The 13,243-nt window shown below is 54.2% G+C and overlaps 1 protein-coding gene across 3 annotated transcripts in view; it reads right to left on the bottom strand.

Moving 5' to 3' along the window:
• The window catches only part of ARVCF (ARVCF delta catenin family member), a 54,553-nt gene that overhangs the window by 4,008 nt on the left and 37,302 nt on the right, over positions 1–13,243 (bottom strand). For 2 of the 3 annotated variants that reach the window (XM_080919103.1, XM_080919104.1), the window contains exons 4-10: positions 6,099–6,257; positions 5,394–5,920; positions 3,901–4,400; positions 3,123–3,306; positions 2,513–2,630; positions 2,083–2,254; positions 788–859 (exon numbers count right to left, since the gene is read on the bottom strand). In XM_080919103.1, coding sequence (XP_080775229.1) covers positions 788–859; positions 2,083–2,254; positions 2,513–2,630; positions 3,123–3,306; positions 3,901–4,400; positions 5,394–5,920; positions 6,099–6,257 — 1,732 coding nt within the window. Of the gene's footprint in view, positions 1–787; positions 860–2,082; positions 2,255–2,512; positions 2,631–3,122; positions 3,307–3,900; positions 4,401–5,393; positions 5,921–6,098; positions 6,258–10,468; positions 10,564–13,243 lie in introns of those variants that run through there. The other variant, XM_080919105.1, reaches the window with a different exon arrangement.

Below are 13,243 nucleotides of genomic sequence, written 5' to 3'. Positions count from 1 at the left end.
CTGCCTGGGACGGATACTGAAGTCATTTAACATCAATTAATGTGCCCATTCAGACAGAGGCAAAGCAGGAAGATGACCTTACTTGTGGATACACAGGAATGAAATCACGTGGACGCACGTCCAGGGGGAAGGTAGAACAGGATGGACAATAGTCTGCTTTACAGCAGAATCCACCTTCCCTGGCTGTAACCTGGACAGCACCCCTAAAACATGGTTTACCCACCCTTTCTGAACATAGGGACCACTCTCACAAGTAAGAAGACTGTGTAGCTGATGTCCACCTCCAACAACAGGCACCCCCAGTGGCTGAGGCCCAGCCTGGCAGCAAGGATGGTACCCAGAAGGAGGCCTCATGGGTAAGAGCTAAGGCGCCTTCAAAGCTGCCCCACTTAGGGGCATCTGGGTTCTTCTGATATCCTGGGCTGGACCCTACCAGGGCAGTCTCTCACTGAGGCTAGTCTGCACATCGCCTAGTGTCAGTGGATACTGGAAACCCAGCAGATGTAACAGACAGCAGGGGTAACCCACTCTGGCCCCTAGGTCATGCCCCTTTAAAGTTACACAGCTTGCTCACTGTCAGTGTCTCTCCAACCTATGTACGTCTCTCTCACTTGCTCCGTGAGTATGAAAGAGCTTACCGAAACAACCTGTACATACTGACTTGCCAAGCCTGGCCCATTCCCTAGGAAACCCCACTCTGATTGATCAGTCTGTTTTCACACTCGACCCTCCAGCCCCAGGCCAGCACTGGGCCAGGGTCCCCAGCTCTGCCTCTTTATCCATTCACCTTTCGCAGCCTCAGTTCGTTTGGGCAGGTCCAGTGTATCAAAGTTCCGGTCCATCTCTGCATCCTTCTTCCCTGGAACAGAGAGGGTGATACACACTGAGGTTGGGGTCACGATGGACTAGTGTGTACCCGGGTTCGTTAGGTACAGCCGTCTCCTGCTCAGAGCCCAAAGGGGACAAGACACCCTGGCAGAGATGTACTGTCCTCAGAGGCGGAGTCAGGCTAGCCCAGGGCAGTAGTGGCAGTGGAGCGTAGGACAGCCTGTGTCCTGAATTCCTAGGCCTCCTCATCAGGAACAGTGGTGCAGCAAGACCACAGTGCAACAATGCTGGGCCTAAAAGTTCCACTCAAGGGGAAAACTTTCAGTCCCTTCTTCAGCTGAGGGATCTCTAGTAGGCAGCAAGCCACTGCAGATGAGCTCCTGTCCTGATTACCCATATGTACTTCTATGCTACACATCACCCATTTCATCCCAGGGGCAGATGGTCCCCTGGTGCTGGCCACTCCCTAGGCCCTGCCCACCGTTTGTTCTGTCCGAGGGCTGAGCTTGTTCTGACTTTGTAAGCAGCAGCCCCTGGGCCTCCCCACCAGCCCAGGGCTACATTCCAGCCTCTGTCACATCTATGCAGTTGTCATGGAGATGCCTGCACTTCTAGGGAGTGGGTGGGGGTGGGGCAGGGCCTGAAGGCTGGAAGGCTTCCCAGCTGCCCTATAGTTGTCATGGAAATGACTGCCTGAGCCTCGGCTGCCCCCTGCATTTGCCAGAGCTGGACAGCAGAACAAAGGACTCACCTTGATGGAACCACTCCTCTGGGCGGCCGGAAGAAGCACAGGAGAGAGGAGATGAGCCTGAGCAGCAGAACCCTCCTGTGACTTATACTCCCACCCAGGCCAGGCCAAGCAAGCAGCCTGTGCAACCTCACCCTGGGGACTCGGGGGACTCAGTACAGACGATGTCCCACGGCTACAGCTGGAGGACGCAAATACCTGAACTGTACCCTGTAAGTGCTGAGGGCCCCTGGCCAGGTGAAGGAAAGGGCTGTTTTGCAGACTGCTCTGTGAATAGCCAGGTAGTGTCATTTGTGGGCACTCTGAATCCTTCCCCAGGGCAGAGACAGATGAATAACATCCACGGCCCACAGGAAAGGGCCAAGGCTAGGCTTGAGACTGCACCTTTCCCACTTGCTGGGCACTCATGGGGACTGACTATGTCTTCAGCACTGCCTAACCCTAACCCTAACCCTGGAGCCTTGACAGTGGTGGGAAAGACACACACCTCAGCCTCGCCCACCCACCTTTCGCTTTCTTGCCACCAAAGCAGCTGGCATCATCCTTCCTCCGACGCTGGGAGGTTGTAGCACTGCCCAGGATCCCAGGCTCTGCCTCCTGGTACCTGTCAGCTCCTGGAACTTCCTTGTGCACGTGGTAGGACAGGTTTCGCATGATGCACACGCAGTTCTCTACTGACTGTGGGAAGAGGTGGCCTGGTTGAGCAGCAATATTGGACAAGGGAGCTGCTGAGATCCCCAGACCCTTGTGTGAAGCCATGGCTAGTTAACATCCTGGCACTGTCAGCCTCAGGTGGGGAGAACCGCCGGTAGGGACCCTGTGCTGTGTTCTGGATAGTTAAAATGTCTTCTCATCTGTGCCATTCTGGGGCACTCCCTGTGACCCTTGGGCTCTGAGAACTTAGAGGGCAGGCTGGTCCCCATCTGCCCCACCCACCTTATTGTCTGTGTCCTTCCTGCCCACAGCTGACTGTAGGGCGTGCAGGAGAGCATCCACCAGCCCTTCGCACTCACGAAGTCGCCGCCGGGCCTCTGCACCATCCGAGCTCACATTCCTGGGTGGGAGGGAGCAGAACCACGAGTGACCCCCCCCTTCTTTTGTCCCACTAAACTCCCCAGCCCACTAGGCCACAAGAGCTTTTATCCGTGCAGGAAGTAGGCCCCCGCCTGGATCACAGTGTAGGTGAACGGGTGGCCTGTCCCAGACAATGGAGCTTTAAGCCTTAGATCTGTTGGGGAGGAAGCAGGTCCCCCTGCTCCCAGCTAAACTGGAACAGGATAGAGAAGGGTCCCAAGAGGCTAGAATCCGTGATATGCAGGAAATTCTGCCCTTCCTCCCAACAGCAGTTCTTGGGACCTTGTAGGGTCATAATGGCAGGACCTCAGGGATGTAGGATTCTATCTGTAGGTAAGAGCAGAGCTCCACTGGAAATCCCAGAGACTTAGGATGTGGCTTGGTAACTCCTAAACTTTGGACAAGCTGGGATATAAACATGGCAGCTCCTGCCACCCTACAGATATGGCCTATGCCCCACCCTCGCCCACACCTCAGGCAGCCTGATGTGTTCTTGAAGACTGTCGTCCACTCAGCATCCCGGGGCTTTGAGTCCTCATTAGGCTCTCGCTCCCAGCCAGAATGGGGCACGATGACCTCATGGGTCAGAGTCTGTAAGCAGTGGTCAATGATAACCATCTTCAGGGGCTCGTAGGATGACAGGTTCCAGAGTGTGCCTGTAATGTGTCTCTAGTCAATAATGTTGGCCATGACCTCCCCACATGACACCTATAATCGGCTTCTGCTTTCCCTCCTTGTCTTCCAGCCAGCACCTGAAGCTAGCATACCTGCTACTGTTTTTGTGGGGGTGGGGAGTGGGGGTGGGAAGTCATCCCAAACATGGCACCTAGGGCCTTTCACATGTTAGGGAAGCACTTCCACTGAGTGACACTCAGTTCACATGGGGAGCACTGAAAGCTGTAAGAGGTTCTGGGCCCCATACAGCAAGTACTTAGTAGGAGCTTTTGGCTAACAAGGAAAAGTTATATGAGAGGCATAACCAGTGATAGTTTATCCATCCATTCCCTGCTACACGAGTGGATGGACTGGCAAATGTTTCTAAGACCACAAACCATGGGAGATGGCCCTGTACCTCCCAAACTCTCCAAAACTCTATCCCTGCATTTGTACAAGGAGGCAGCGTCTGGTGCCAGTAACCCTGTAGTTGAGAGAGTTGAGGACCCATCCCAGCACATGAGCCTGCTATATTCCTGTTTTGCCAATTTTGGGCTGAGCCACGTTCACATCAACCATGGCCAAGGCCCACTCACCAGTGACCAGCTCACGGACCTCATTGTCACGGGCAGCCCGCAGCAGGCGCACCAGGGCTGGCACACCACCGCAGTCCCGGATGGCAGCCTTGTTGTCAGCATCTCGGCCATAGGAGAGGTTGCGCAGTGCCCCACAGGCCCTGCGCCGCACCTCAGCCCGAGGGTGATCTAGTAATGCCACAAGCAAGGGGAGCCCACGCAGCTGCCGCACTCGACGCTTGATACCCTCATTCTCAAAGCAGAGGTGCTGCAGGTAGGCTGCCGCGTTGGCTTTCACAGGGTCCACAGGGTGCCTCAGCATAGCCAGCACCTCTGGCAGCTCAGGGTCCCGCCATCGTGGCTCCTTGCGGGTACTATCCACTGAAGGTGAGCGCCGCACGACTCGGTCCAAGCTGCCTAGGCTGCCCCTCTCAGGCTGGGCCAGAGGGGCTGTTGCTGCTGGGAATGGGGGACGCTCTTCTGTCAGCTCACCAGCATCATCTGCTGTGTCTTCAAAGGCCCTGTGGATGAACAGATCCTGTCAGCAGCTTCACAGTAGCTGCCAGCCCCCCCCCCCCCCATCTTGTCCTGGGTTCTAGGATTCATCAGCTCCAAATGGTGTGGACACCAAGAGGTCCAGCCAGTGCCGTAGCCACTGCAAGGTCAAGATTATAGTCCATGACAGGAAGTTCGCTCCTTTTGAAAATTCTATTTATTATATATAAGTACACTGTAGCTGTCTTCAGACCCACCAGAAGAGGGCATCAGGAGAGCATCAGATCTCATTACAAATGGTTGAGAGCCACCACATGGTTGCTTGGATTTGAACTTAGGACCTCTGGAAGATCAGTCAGTGCTCTTAACCACTGAGCCATCTCTCCAGTCGCTCCCTAACAGTGTTACTTAATCATGACTTAATGTGGGTGTGGCATCTGCCAGGGACAGGGCAGGACTCCCAAGTCCTTTCTGTGATGCCAGGTTAAGGGTAGAATATCCTCCCTGTGCATGGCCATTCCAATTAGACCACCTGACAAGGACATCTTTTGGCTCTCAGTAACCTTATAAACCCTCACACTTCCCAGGAAAGGGACTAAGACTAGGAAGGTCACATAACAAACTCTAGACTTGGGCTATGGTCATGTTTTCATCTACAGATATAAACAGGAACAGTATAAAGGGCAGGATCAAGGGCCATAACAAGAAAGACCAAGGCCTCTGGGTTTGAGCTACCGTGCATGGGGGTAACCAAGGCCCGGAGACTTCAGAGGCCTTAAGCAGAGTCACACTGTAAACATCTGATGCCCGGGTCTTCATGGCCAGCTGGCTGGCTATTAGAACAGAACCAGTTTCAGCTGTGCATGCCTATCAGCCCAGGCCCGTTCTTCTTGCTCTCCTTGAGAAGAAATGGAGGCAATTCAAACTGAAATATAGCCTGAAGACCTGGGGGAGACTCTGTACCTGGGGAATGGAAGAGAGAATTCCCAGGAGAGGCAGCCACAGGGACGGGTGCTCACCTGGCACGAAGGCTCCGCCCATACTCAGGTCTCCTCCGTGTTGCTGTGCTATAGTCAGGCTCCAGGTCAGGGCCGCCCTCATCATCTGCAGCCAGGCTCCGAGTGTCATCCTCCAGGCCATACGGTTCAGCTTGAAAATGCTCAGGCAGAGAGCGGCCACTTGGTGGTCCAGATTCAGAGCCCATAGGGAAGGCTTCTCGGCGGCCAGGGAGTGTGAAACAGCCATCACCAGGTCCTGGGCCCAGGAGGCCAGTACGTGGTGGCCGTACTCCAAGCCCTCGGGACAAACTGCCATAGCTTGGAATATCACGGGGCTCGGGACAATCGGGAAAGCCACCTCCACTACTGAGGTAGGCTCGGGAGAGTGTGGCTGCTGGGCCAGCACCACGCAGTAGGTAATGCCGGTCCAGGGGCCCATCAGCAAAAGAGCCAAGTGGAGGGCCGCTGTCCAGCAAGGGGAGTCCATCTGGGCCCAAAGGCACCTGGCGTACTGTCCTTGTGGTTACAGTCTTGACCGTCTTAGTGACCTGATGGACAAGAAAGTAGCAAATGGGTTTGGTGGCTCTAGAGACCAAGACAGGGCCAGGGTGGCCTCAATTCCCCATCCAAACAAGTGGTCCTTGAGTGCCAGCTCACACACCTGGTCCACAGAGGGGCAGCTATGCTTGTCCAAGCTACTCTCTTCTTGCCTGGGTCCAGCCATACCTTAGTCTCAGTCCGCCGGGTTGTACCATCTTCTGATGTGACAATGGATACATGAGAAGTGGGGGTGCCAGGGTCTTCCTCCACAGTTACTGTCTCCTCCAGCACCTCAGGCGCCTCTGGCATCGTGGCCAGCGATGCCTGGCTACCCAGGCTCTGCTCCTAGAGGGAAAAGAAGATCAAAGGTCAAGATCCACACACTCACTCTGCCTTGTATGGCTGCTGACCAGGGGTTATCGGCTCCTCAAACTGGGCTGGGGTGCAAAGCAAGTCCATCTGGACCCAAAGGCAACAGGTAGACTGTCCTTGGGGACAAGAAAATGGTATGTGGACTTGTTGGCTCTAGAGACAGAGGCAGTACCCTAAGCCAAGGTGGCCACCCTGAGCTCCATGGCTCTGCCACAGGCTTTTCTAGGCATAAAGGGGAACCAAGAAGGTCCTGCAGGATGTTCTTTTTTTCTGTTTAAACTCTTTTTTTAAAGATTTATTTATTTATTGTATGTATGTGAGCACACCAGAAGAGGGCATTGGATCCCATTACAGATGGCTGTGAGCCACCATGGGGTTGCTGGGAATTGAACTCAGGACCCCTGGAAGAGCAGTCAGTGCTCTAACCACTGAGCCATCTCTCCAGCCCCCCCGCCCCCCCCCCCCCCGCAGGATGTTCTGCTGACATCCCTGCCTCCTCGAATTGGCCTTCTTCTCCACCCTACTCCATGAACTGAATAGCCAAGTCTTAAGAGTCAGTTTTAGCACAGTTCACACAATCCTGTACCAAGGTCAGCCAGGAGTCCTCACAGGTCTGAGATAACCACCTTCTAAGCAGGCACCCACAATGCTAAGATACCCTTGCTCCTTCTGGCCCAAAGGCTCTTGGAATATGGAGACATGCATCATACTGGATACTAGATATGTGGCTGCTACTTACAGCCACCTTACTGCCACCCTGCAGACAGGCATGGTGGGGGAATTCCAGAAGAGAGTTAGGACTGAGGCCCACTTGTGTATTAGTCAGACTAGCCAGCTCAGAAGCCAACTCTAGGATAACAGGCCAGTTCCTGCTGTGCAGAGTGGTACATGCATCTGAGAGCCAGTCCGAGGGTTGGCATCTGGCCTGAGCAGGGGTTGGAACTCAGGCTACAGTGGGCGGGTTGGAGGGGACACATTCCTTCCTAACCATGGCTAGGTCAGCAGTAGGCTGTGCCTCCCCACCCAAAGTCCAGGGAGGCCTTGGGTTCATACTACATGTCCCCAGCTACAGAGCCACAATACCCTTCCCTTCCCTGGCCTGGGCTCTGTGCTAAGCAGGGAGCCAAGCCTTCCTGCAGAGATCACAGGGACAGTAGGCCTTCTCAGGCTAACTCCTGTCCCCTGACAGAGACACATTTATGAATACAAGTATGTCACTAGCATAGCACAACAGGACATCTCCTGAGCTCAGGACAGTAGAGGCACAGAGCACATTTCTTCCTCTTTCAGTGCCTTTGGGGATTTAAGAGATGACTTTATAACTGACAGAACTGATGAAGAGGTTTGCCAGAATCTCACAGTTCCTGGTATTTCAGGAATGCATCTAACAAGGAATCAGTGAGCTTTGCCGCACCTCTCTGGGACACGGCTTTGGTGGCCTCTCTGGGACACGGCTTTGGTGGTCCCTTCCCTAGCCTACAGATGAGAAGAATGTCTGAGATCTGTCAAAGGAGAGGAGACCCTGTTCTCTGGGAAAGAGAAATAGATGAGGCCCCATATGGGGACAACTGGAAAGATGCCAGACTGGGTGACCTGGGCACTTCTCCAAGGACACTGACTGTGCTGAGGCTGCTCCATCTCTGCTTGGTGCCTGAGTGTCAAGCTGCAGTTCTCACTGTTGAACTCTCTGAAGCTCAACAGGGTTTTATTGAACTGGGGGGTGGGGGGACTAGGAGCAGTATTCCTAGCTACAAAGGAGGGGGAGGAGCAAGGGGGGCTTCATAGATTTGCATGCATCTACATACATTAAACATTCAGAGGAGAACCCGGCCCTACACCCTACATAGGTGGTAAAGCAAAGAAGGATCTAGGACGTTGTGAATCACAGACCCTGGTCTGTGCTGAACACGTGACACACAGCAACTGCAGCAGTCTGGAGACCCAGGATCTCCAACAAAGGTTGGCCACCTACGGTAGTCACCCACTAATGTATGGGCAGAGAGATCCTGAGCTTGAGAGTCTCTGCTAGCAGATGACCTCAGGAAGCTAAAAGCAGTCAATGACCTCACCCAGGCAGGCAGGAGTGTAAATCAGCCATGTTCCTGAGAAACTCAGGACAGCTACAAATGCCTGGGCATACACACAGAGAGGGACCTAGACTCATAAAGACAGATGCCTCTAAACCCTGAAATGGGCACATGCATACACATGAGTTCCCAGTCAAGAACAAGGGCACAAGTGCAGTATGTCCCCTGTTCTCAAACACATCATCTCCCATCCACCTGTCTGGACTTTTACTGGCACCAGCCCTTACCTGTGCTTCCAACACACAGAAGTAGCCGCTGACACCCACCACCTATCCACTACTGGGTTCTCAGTGCTTGTATAGATGGGGAAACTGAGGCCTTTGGTAGCAAGAAGCACAAGGCCATCCTGGAACCCAGCTTCTGGAATTTCTTTGCGGTATGTCTAGAAAATGATGGGCTAACAACCAACAATCGGTATGAACAGTGAAGGCTGGCGGGGGTCTCCACGTCCACAGCCCACCCACCAGCCTACCTATTCCCCATGCTCGTAGCACAACCTGAGAGCTCATTCTGGGCTCTTCCTCTCTGTAACAGACATGGGCACCTTTGAAGATATGGTCCTTTCTCCTCTAAAAGAGGCCATTATCCATATCCAAACTTTGGAGCTATTAGGCCTATACAAGAGAGGGGTTGCTGCGCTGTCTGGGTTTGCTAGGACCTACCCAGGTACCCTGCTCCCTAAAGGAGCCCACAAGCATAGTACTGAACACAAACCTGGGACTCATCCCACCCATTCTCCATGCCAGGACTATGGAGAGAAAGCCAAGATGTGTGAGGATGTAACGGATCATGTGCTTTATGGACAAGCATCGATAGTTTCTATCATGCAGAGCCGACCACAGGTCTTTGTGCCCCACCCTATGCAGTTCCTGCTGGCCTACATCAACCATAAAGTGAAGTCAGATGCATACCTGGAGCCCACACCTCGGCGGGGTGGGGGGGGGGGGAGTCCCCAGAGGTTACTGCCGGATGTATGGAGTTCTGAACTCCATCCAGCATGGCCCTCCTAGGCAGTGTAGGAAAAAGTCAGGCAAACATCTCCCACCAGGCAGGTCCTGGGTTACCACAAAATTCCACTCCCTTTATGCCCCGTCTCACAACCCTTCCACTGCCTACAGGAGCAGTAACCCTGCCAGGGTGTGGCCCCAGACAGTGGCTAGAAGGCCAAGGGTCGTGTGGTGGGCCAAACACGCTGGGGAGGGGACCAAGTGTCACCACTCACAGCTTCCCTTAAGCCTGAACCCCAGTCACATTGACCACAAATCCACAAGTGACTGGGCAGTAAGTGGCCAGAAGCTATGGACCACATTAGGTGTGTGGCAGACCTCGCTCCCACCAGCAGGTATCTTTTAGGCAGCCCCTGCTCCATACAGACAGAGGTTTAGTTCCACTGCTAATCAAACCCCTCTCCCTCTGAAAATAGTACATGTAGCAGCACACCAGCCCCTCACCAGTACTGGACCACAAACAACCTGGATGCCGGGCAGACCCCTCCCGCCACCACACTTGGGCAGTACCCGGCTCTGCTCCTCCTCCCTTGCCCTCCCTCACGTGCAATGCCCCGGCAGAAAGGGTTTCCATTAAATCTCCAGAAGCTGCTCCACTGGTCCCTAGAGTGTAGTAGGAAGCGAGAAGGGTAATGGAGGGGAGCCGAGAGAGCACCTAGGGAGCAAGAGGCCTAGGCCAGTTTCCTTTTTAGCAGGCTGGTCTCGCTGTTTGGGAGGGGCCACTAAGAAAGCCCGGTGCCCCGCCTTTTCCCCCTCCCTCGCCACCTGTCCCACAGGCGGAGAGGTGCTCCCTTCCCTGGTCACCGATTCGAGTGCAGGGTCGCCCGGCTTGAGCCCCCACGCGGGGTTCCAGCCCCTAAGGTACCGAGGCGCACGGTCCTCGCACACGCCCCCTCCACGCAGGGCAAGCTGGCTCACTCCCGCCACCGCCACCGCTCCCGTCCTGGGGGTCAGCTCAGCGGGCTTGAGAACAGACAATAGCTGCGGAGGGCTGGCTGCTCGCCGAAACAAAAGCGGAGCGGGTCTTCCAGGGTAGGCCAGGGCCTCAGGACACCGCCCCCGACCCCCGCGGGACCAAGTTCTTTCCAACCTGTCTGAGTTCGGCCGGCATCGGACCGAAGCTGGGAAGCTGCAAGCTGACGGGGGCGGCAGCTGGACCGCCGCACTCCGCGGGCGCTCCGGGCGCTCCGGCCGCTCCAGCTTTACTGACTCCCTCCCGTGCAGGCGGACCTGGCAGCGGCCAAGACCAGCAGCCAATCGGAAGGGGCGCGCCCAGGCGGGGTGGGCGAGGCTCCGCCCCCCACAGGCAGGGGCGGGACTCTGCAGCTAGGCCTGATGGGCTGCCAGCCCCCAGGTCTTGGCTCCTAGCATACTGTCCTAGGGTTGGCAACCCCACCCCCAACCTACACACCCCAAGAGACTTGGGCAATCGTTCCTTCTCAGATCTCAATCTATCTCCAGTGAATGTGTATATGCATATCCACCTCTACAGTTGTATAAACTAAGGTCCCACAGAGTAGACCTGACCCAAGCTAGTTATCCTGTTAGTCATTTTGCTCTGAAGACAGTTCTGGTATGGTCAAACTGCAAGGAACTCACTCCACTTGGTTCTCCAAGTGAAGGTCACTACAGCTTAGTGCATAACCCCACAGGGCACCCAGTTTATGTCTTGGGTTCCCCATCAAGAAACAAGAAAGTATCATCTCACCGTCTGCAGACAGCTACAGTGTATCAAACAGTGGGACAAAAAGTCTCTGGAACGGGCTCTTGTCAGAAGCCCTGAACACAGAACTGGCTTTATATCCTGTCCTTCATGCCTTGAGTCTATTGGGAAATGATAGATGGGCTGTGGGGATCTGAGCCAGCAAGACGTATCTTGCTCCACCCTGAGCCTTCCAGCAGCCACACCTGGGGAATTTGGCTAGTGGAGAAAACAAGTACAGGGAGGGGTGGAGTAAAGACTATGCCTCTTTTTTTTTTTTTTTTTTTTTTTTTTTTGCCTGTCACACTATAGAGCACCCAAAGACTCCTGCATCATACATATGAAAATAGGTTTTGAGAGATAGTAGAACTGAGGCCAGCCCAGGGAAGCCCAGTGGTTACTCCAAGGAAGGGGCCCAGGTTTAGTTCCCTGCCTCCTGTCTGCTTCGCCCCACCCCAGCCTGAAAAGTCAAACCTGCCCTGAGGCCCCACCTTCCCTCCATGTACCACTAGCAGAGGCCAGCATGCTCAAGCTAAGTTTCCCTACTCAGACCAGAATGCTCTGACTTCTGACACCCTCCATCCTCCACTCGTGGTCAGTTCACAGAACACACTGTTTTGAAGGAATGCAGACCAGATTTTCCAGCTGTTAGCACCCCAGCCAGTTTGGCTCAGCTGGAGACTGACCAGGTCATGATAGTGTTTCCCCCATCCAAGGTGAGTGTCTTCATCCCGTCAGAATGTGTGGAAGTCCAGTGAACAAGTCTGCAGTAACCTCCGACCCTAGATCCCAGGCTGCAGGCCGCAGCTACCTGCCTGGCAACCACCCCAAGCTCTCAACTACCTATGCTGACCCTGCGCCTCAGAGGGAGGTTCCAGATTACTGCTTGTTGAGATTAATATACAAAGATTCAACACTGAGGCAATGGCCTGGCCAGCCTGAGCCTCCTCGTGTCCCCATTAGCCCGTCACATCTGGCTAGAACCGAGAAAGCCAAGAGCAGGAATAGCAGCTAAGGAGAAAACACCAACTGAGGTCAGCAGCTCCAGACTGTGGGAACATTTTCCTGCCAGGGCACTGACCCTGAGGGCTTCCCCATCTTTCCGTACTGCTGGTCAATGAGACGGAGAACAGAGCCTGTTCTATCCTGGGGGACAGCCTCGGGGCAGTGACCACCACTGTTCTGCTTCCTTTAGAAGGTTAGGGAAGGTTAGCAGGATAGAACTCACCGTGTGTGTGGTTTTACATGCCTCCTGTGTGCTAGACACATGCTACTACAGCTACAACCTTCCAAGATCACGTGGAAGACCTCGGGTCTGACTTAACAAGCTCCTCATACACGTGGCCCGCTCTGCCAAACCTACTCCCCTCAGTCCTGACTCACTGTCCTGCCTTTCAGAAAACATTCACTATCACAAAGGAAGAAAAGAGGGGTGGTGTTGAACAGGAGGGTGAAGAAGAGAAGAAAACATGACTCCCTACTGGACTTGGGGTCTTCTGGAAATGTGAGGATCTTTGGCTCTGACTGCATTTTAGGTGAGTAGATGTGAACAGATATAGGAACCTTTATCTGTGAGCCATCAGACAAAGGCAGCTTGTCTATGAATCTCACATGCCTAGCTCCTGCCTCCCTCGCTGGCTAAAACAGGCCCGGGTTCCTGTAGTCTCTACCAAGAACATGTTAGGCACAGTTCCCTATGATGCAGGTCCAGAAGGACCAAGAAACGGCCGAGTTTAAGACTGTGGGAGCTGAACATGGGAAACTGAGGATCCTCAGACGTTCCTTTTGAGGGGCTCAGGGGCAAGCACAGGGAAAGTATCTGTTCTGGGTGGAGAGGAGGAGCCTCTTCCTCCTGCTGGTAACCGTGAGTTTCAGACATAAAGTAAACCTTGATAATCACAGCAAACCCCAACCTCTGGATTTCCTCATTCTGAGACCTCCCTGTGTCATGAGGGGGTAGGGAAGGGCCAAGACACTACCACCTGAACATCCTTAGGTCCTGGTTATAAAACAGAGCTTCCTGCCCAGGGCAATGGACAATGGAGAAACTGATGCCTCTAGCTCACTGAGACGTAGGCAGATGGTGGGATCCGGCTTGGCTGTATAAAAGTCTTTAAAGAACTGCCCAGATCCAATGCAGCCACCTGAGCCCCGAGGGCTCAC

Source organism: Micromys minutus (genome assembly GCF_963924665.1).
Source record: "Micromys minutus genome assembly, chromosome: 7".
NCBI lineage: Eukaryota > Metazoa > Chordata > Mammalia > Rodentia > Muridae > Micromys > Micromys minutus.
Note: the sequence above shows the minus strand (reverse complement) of the source record. Positions and strands in the feature narration are given on the sequence as shown.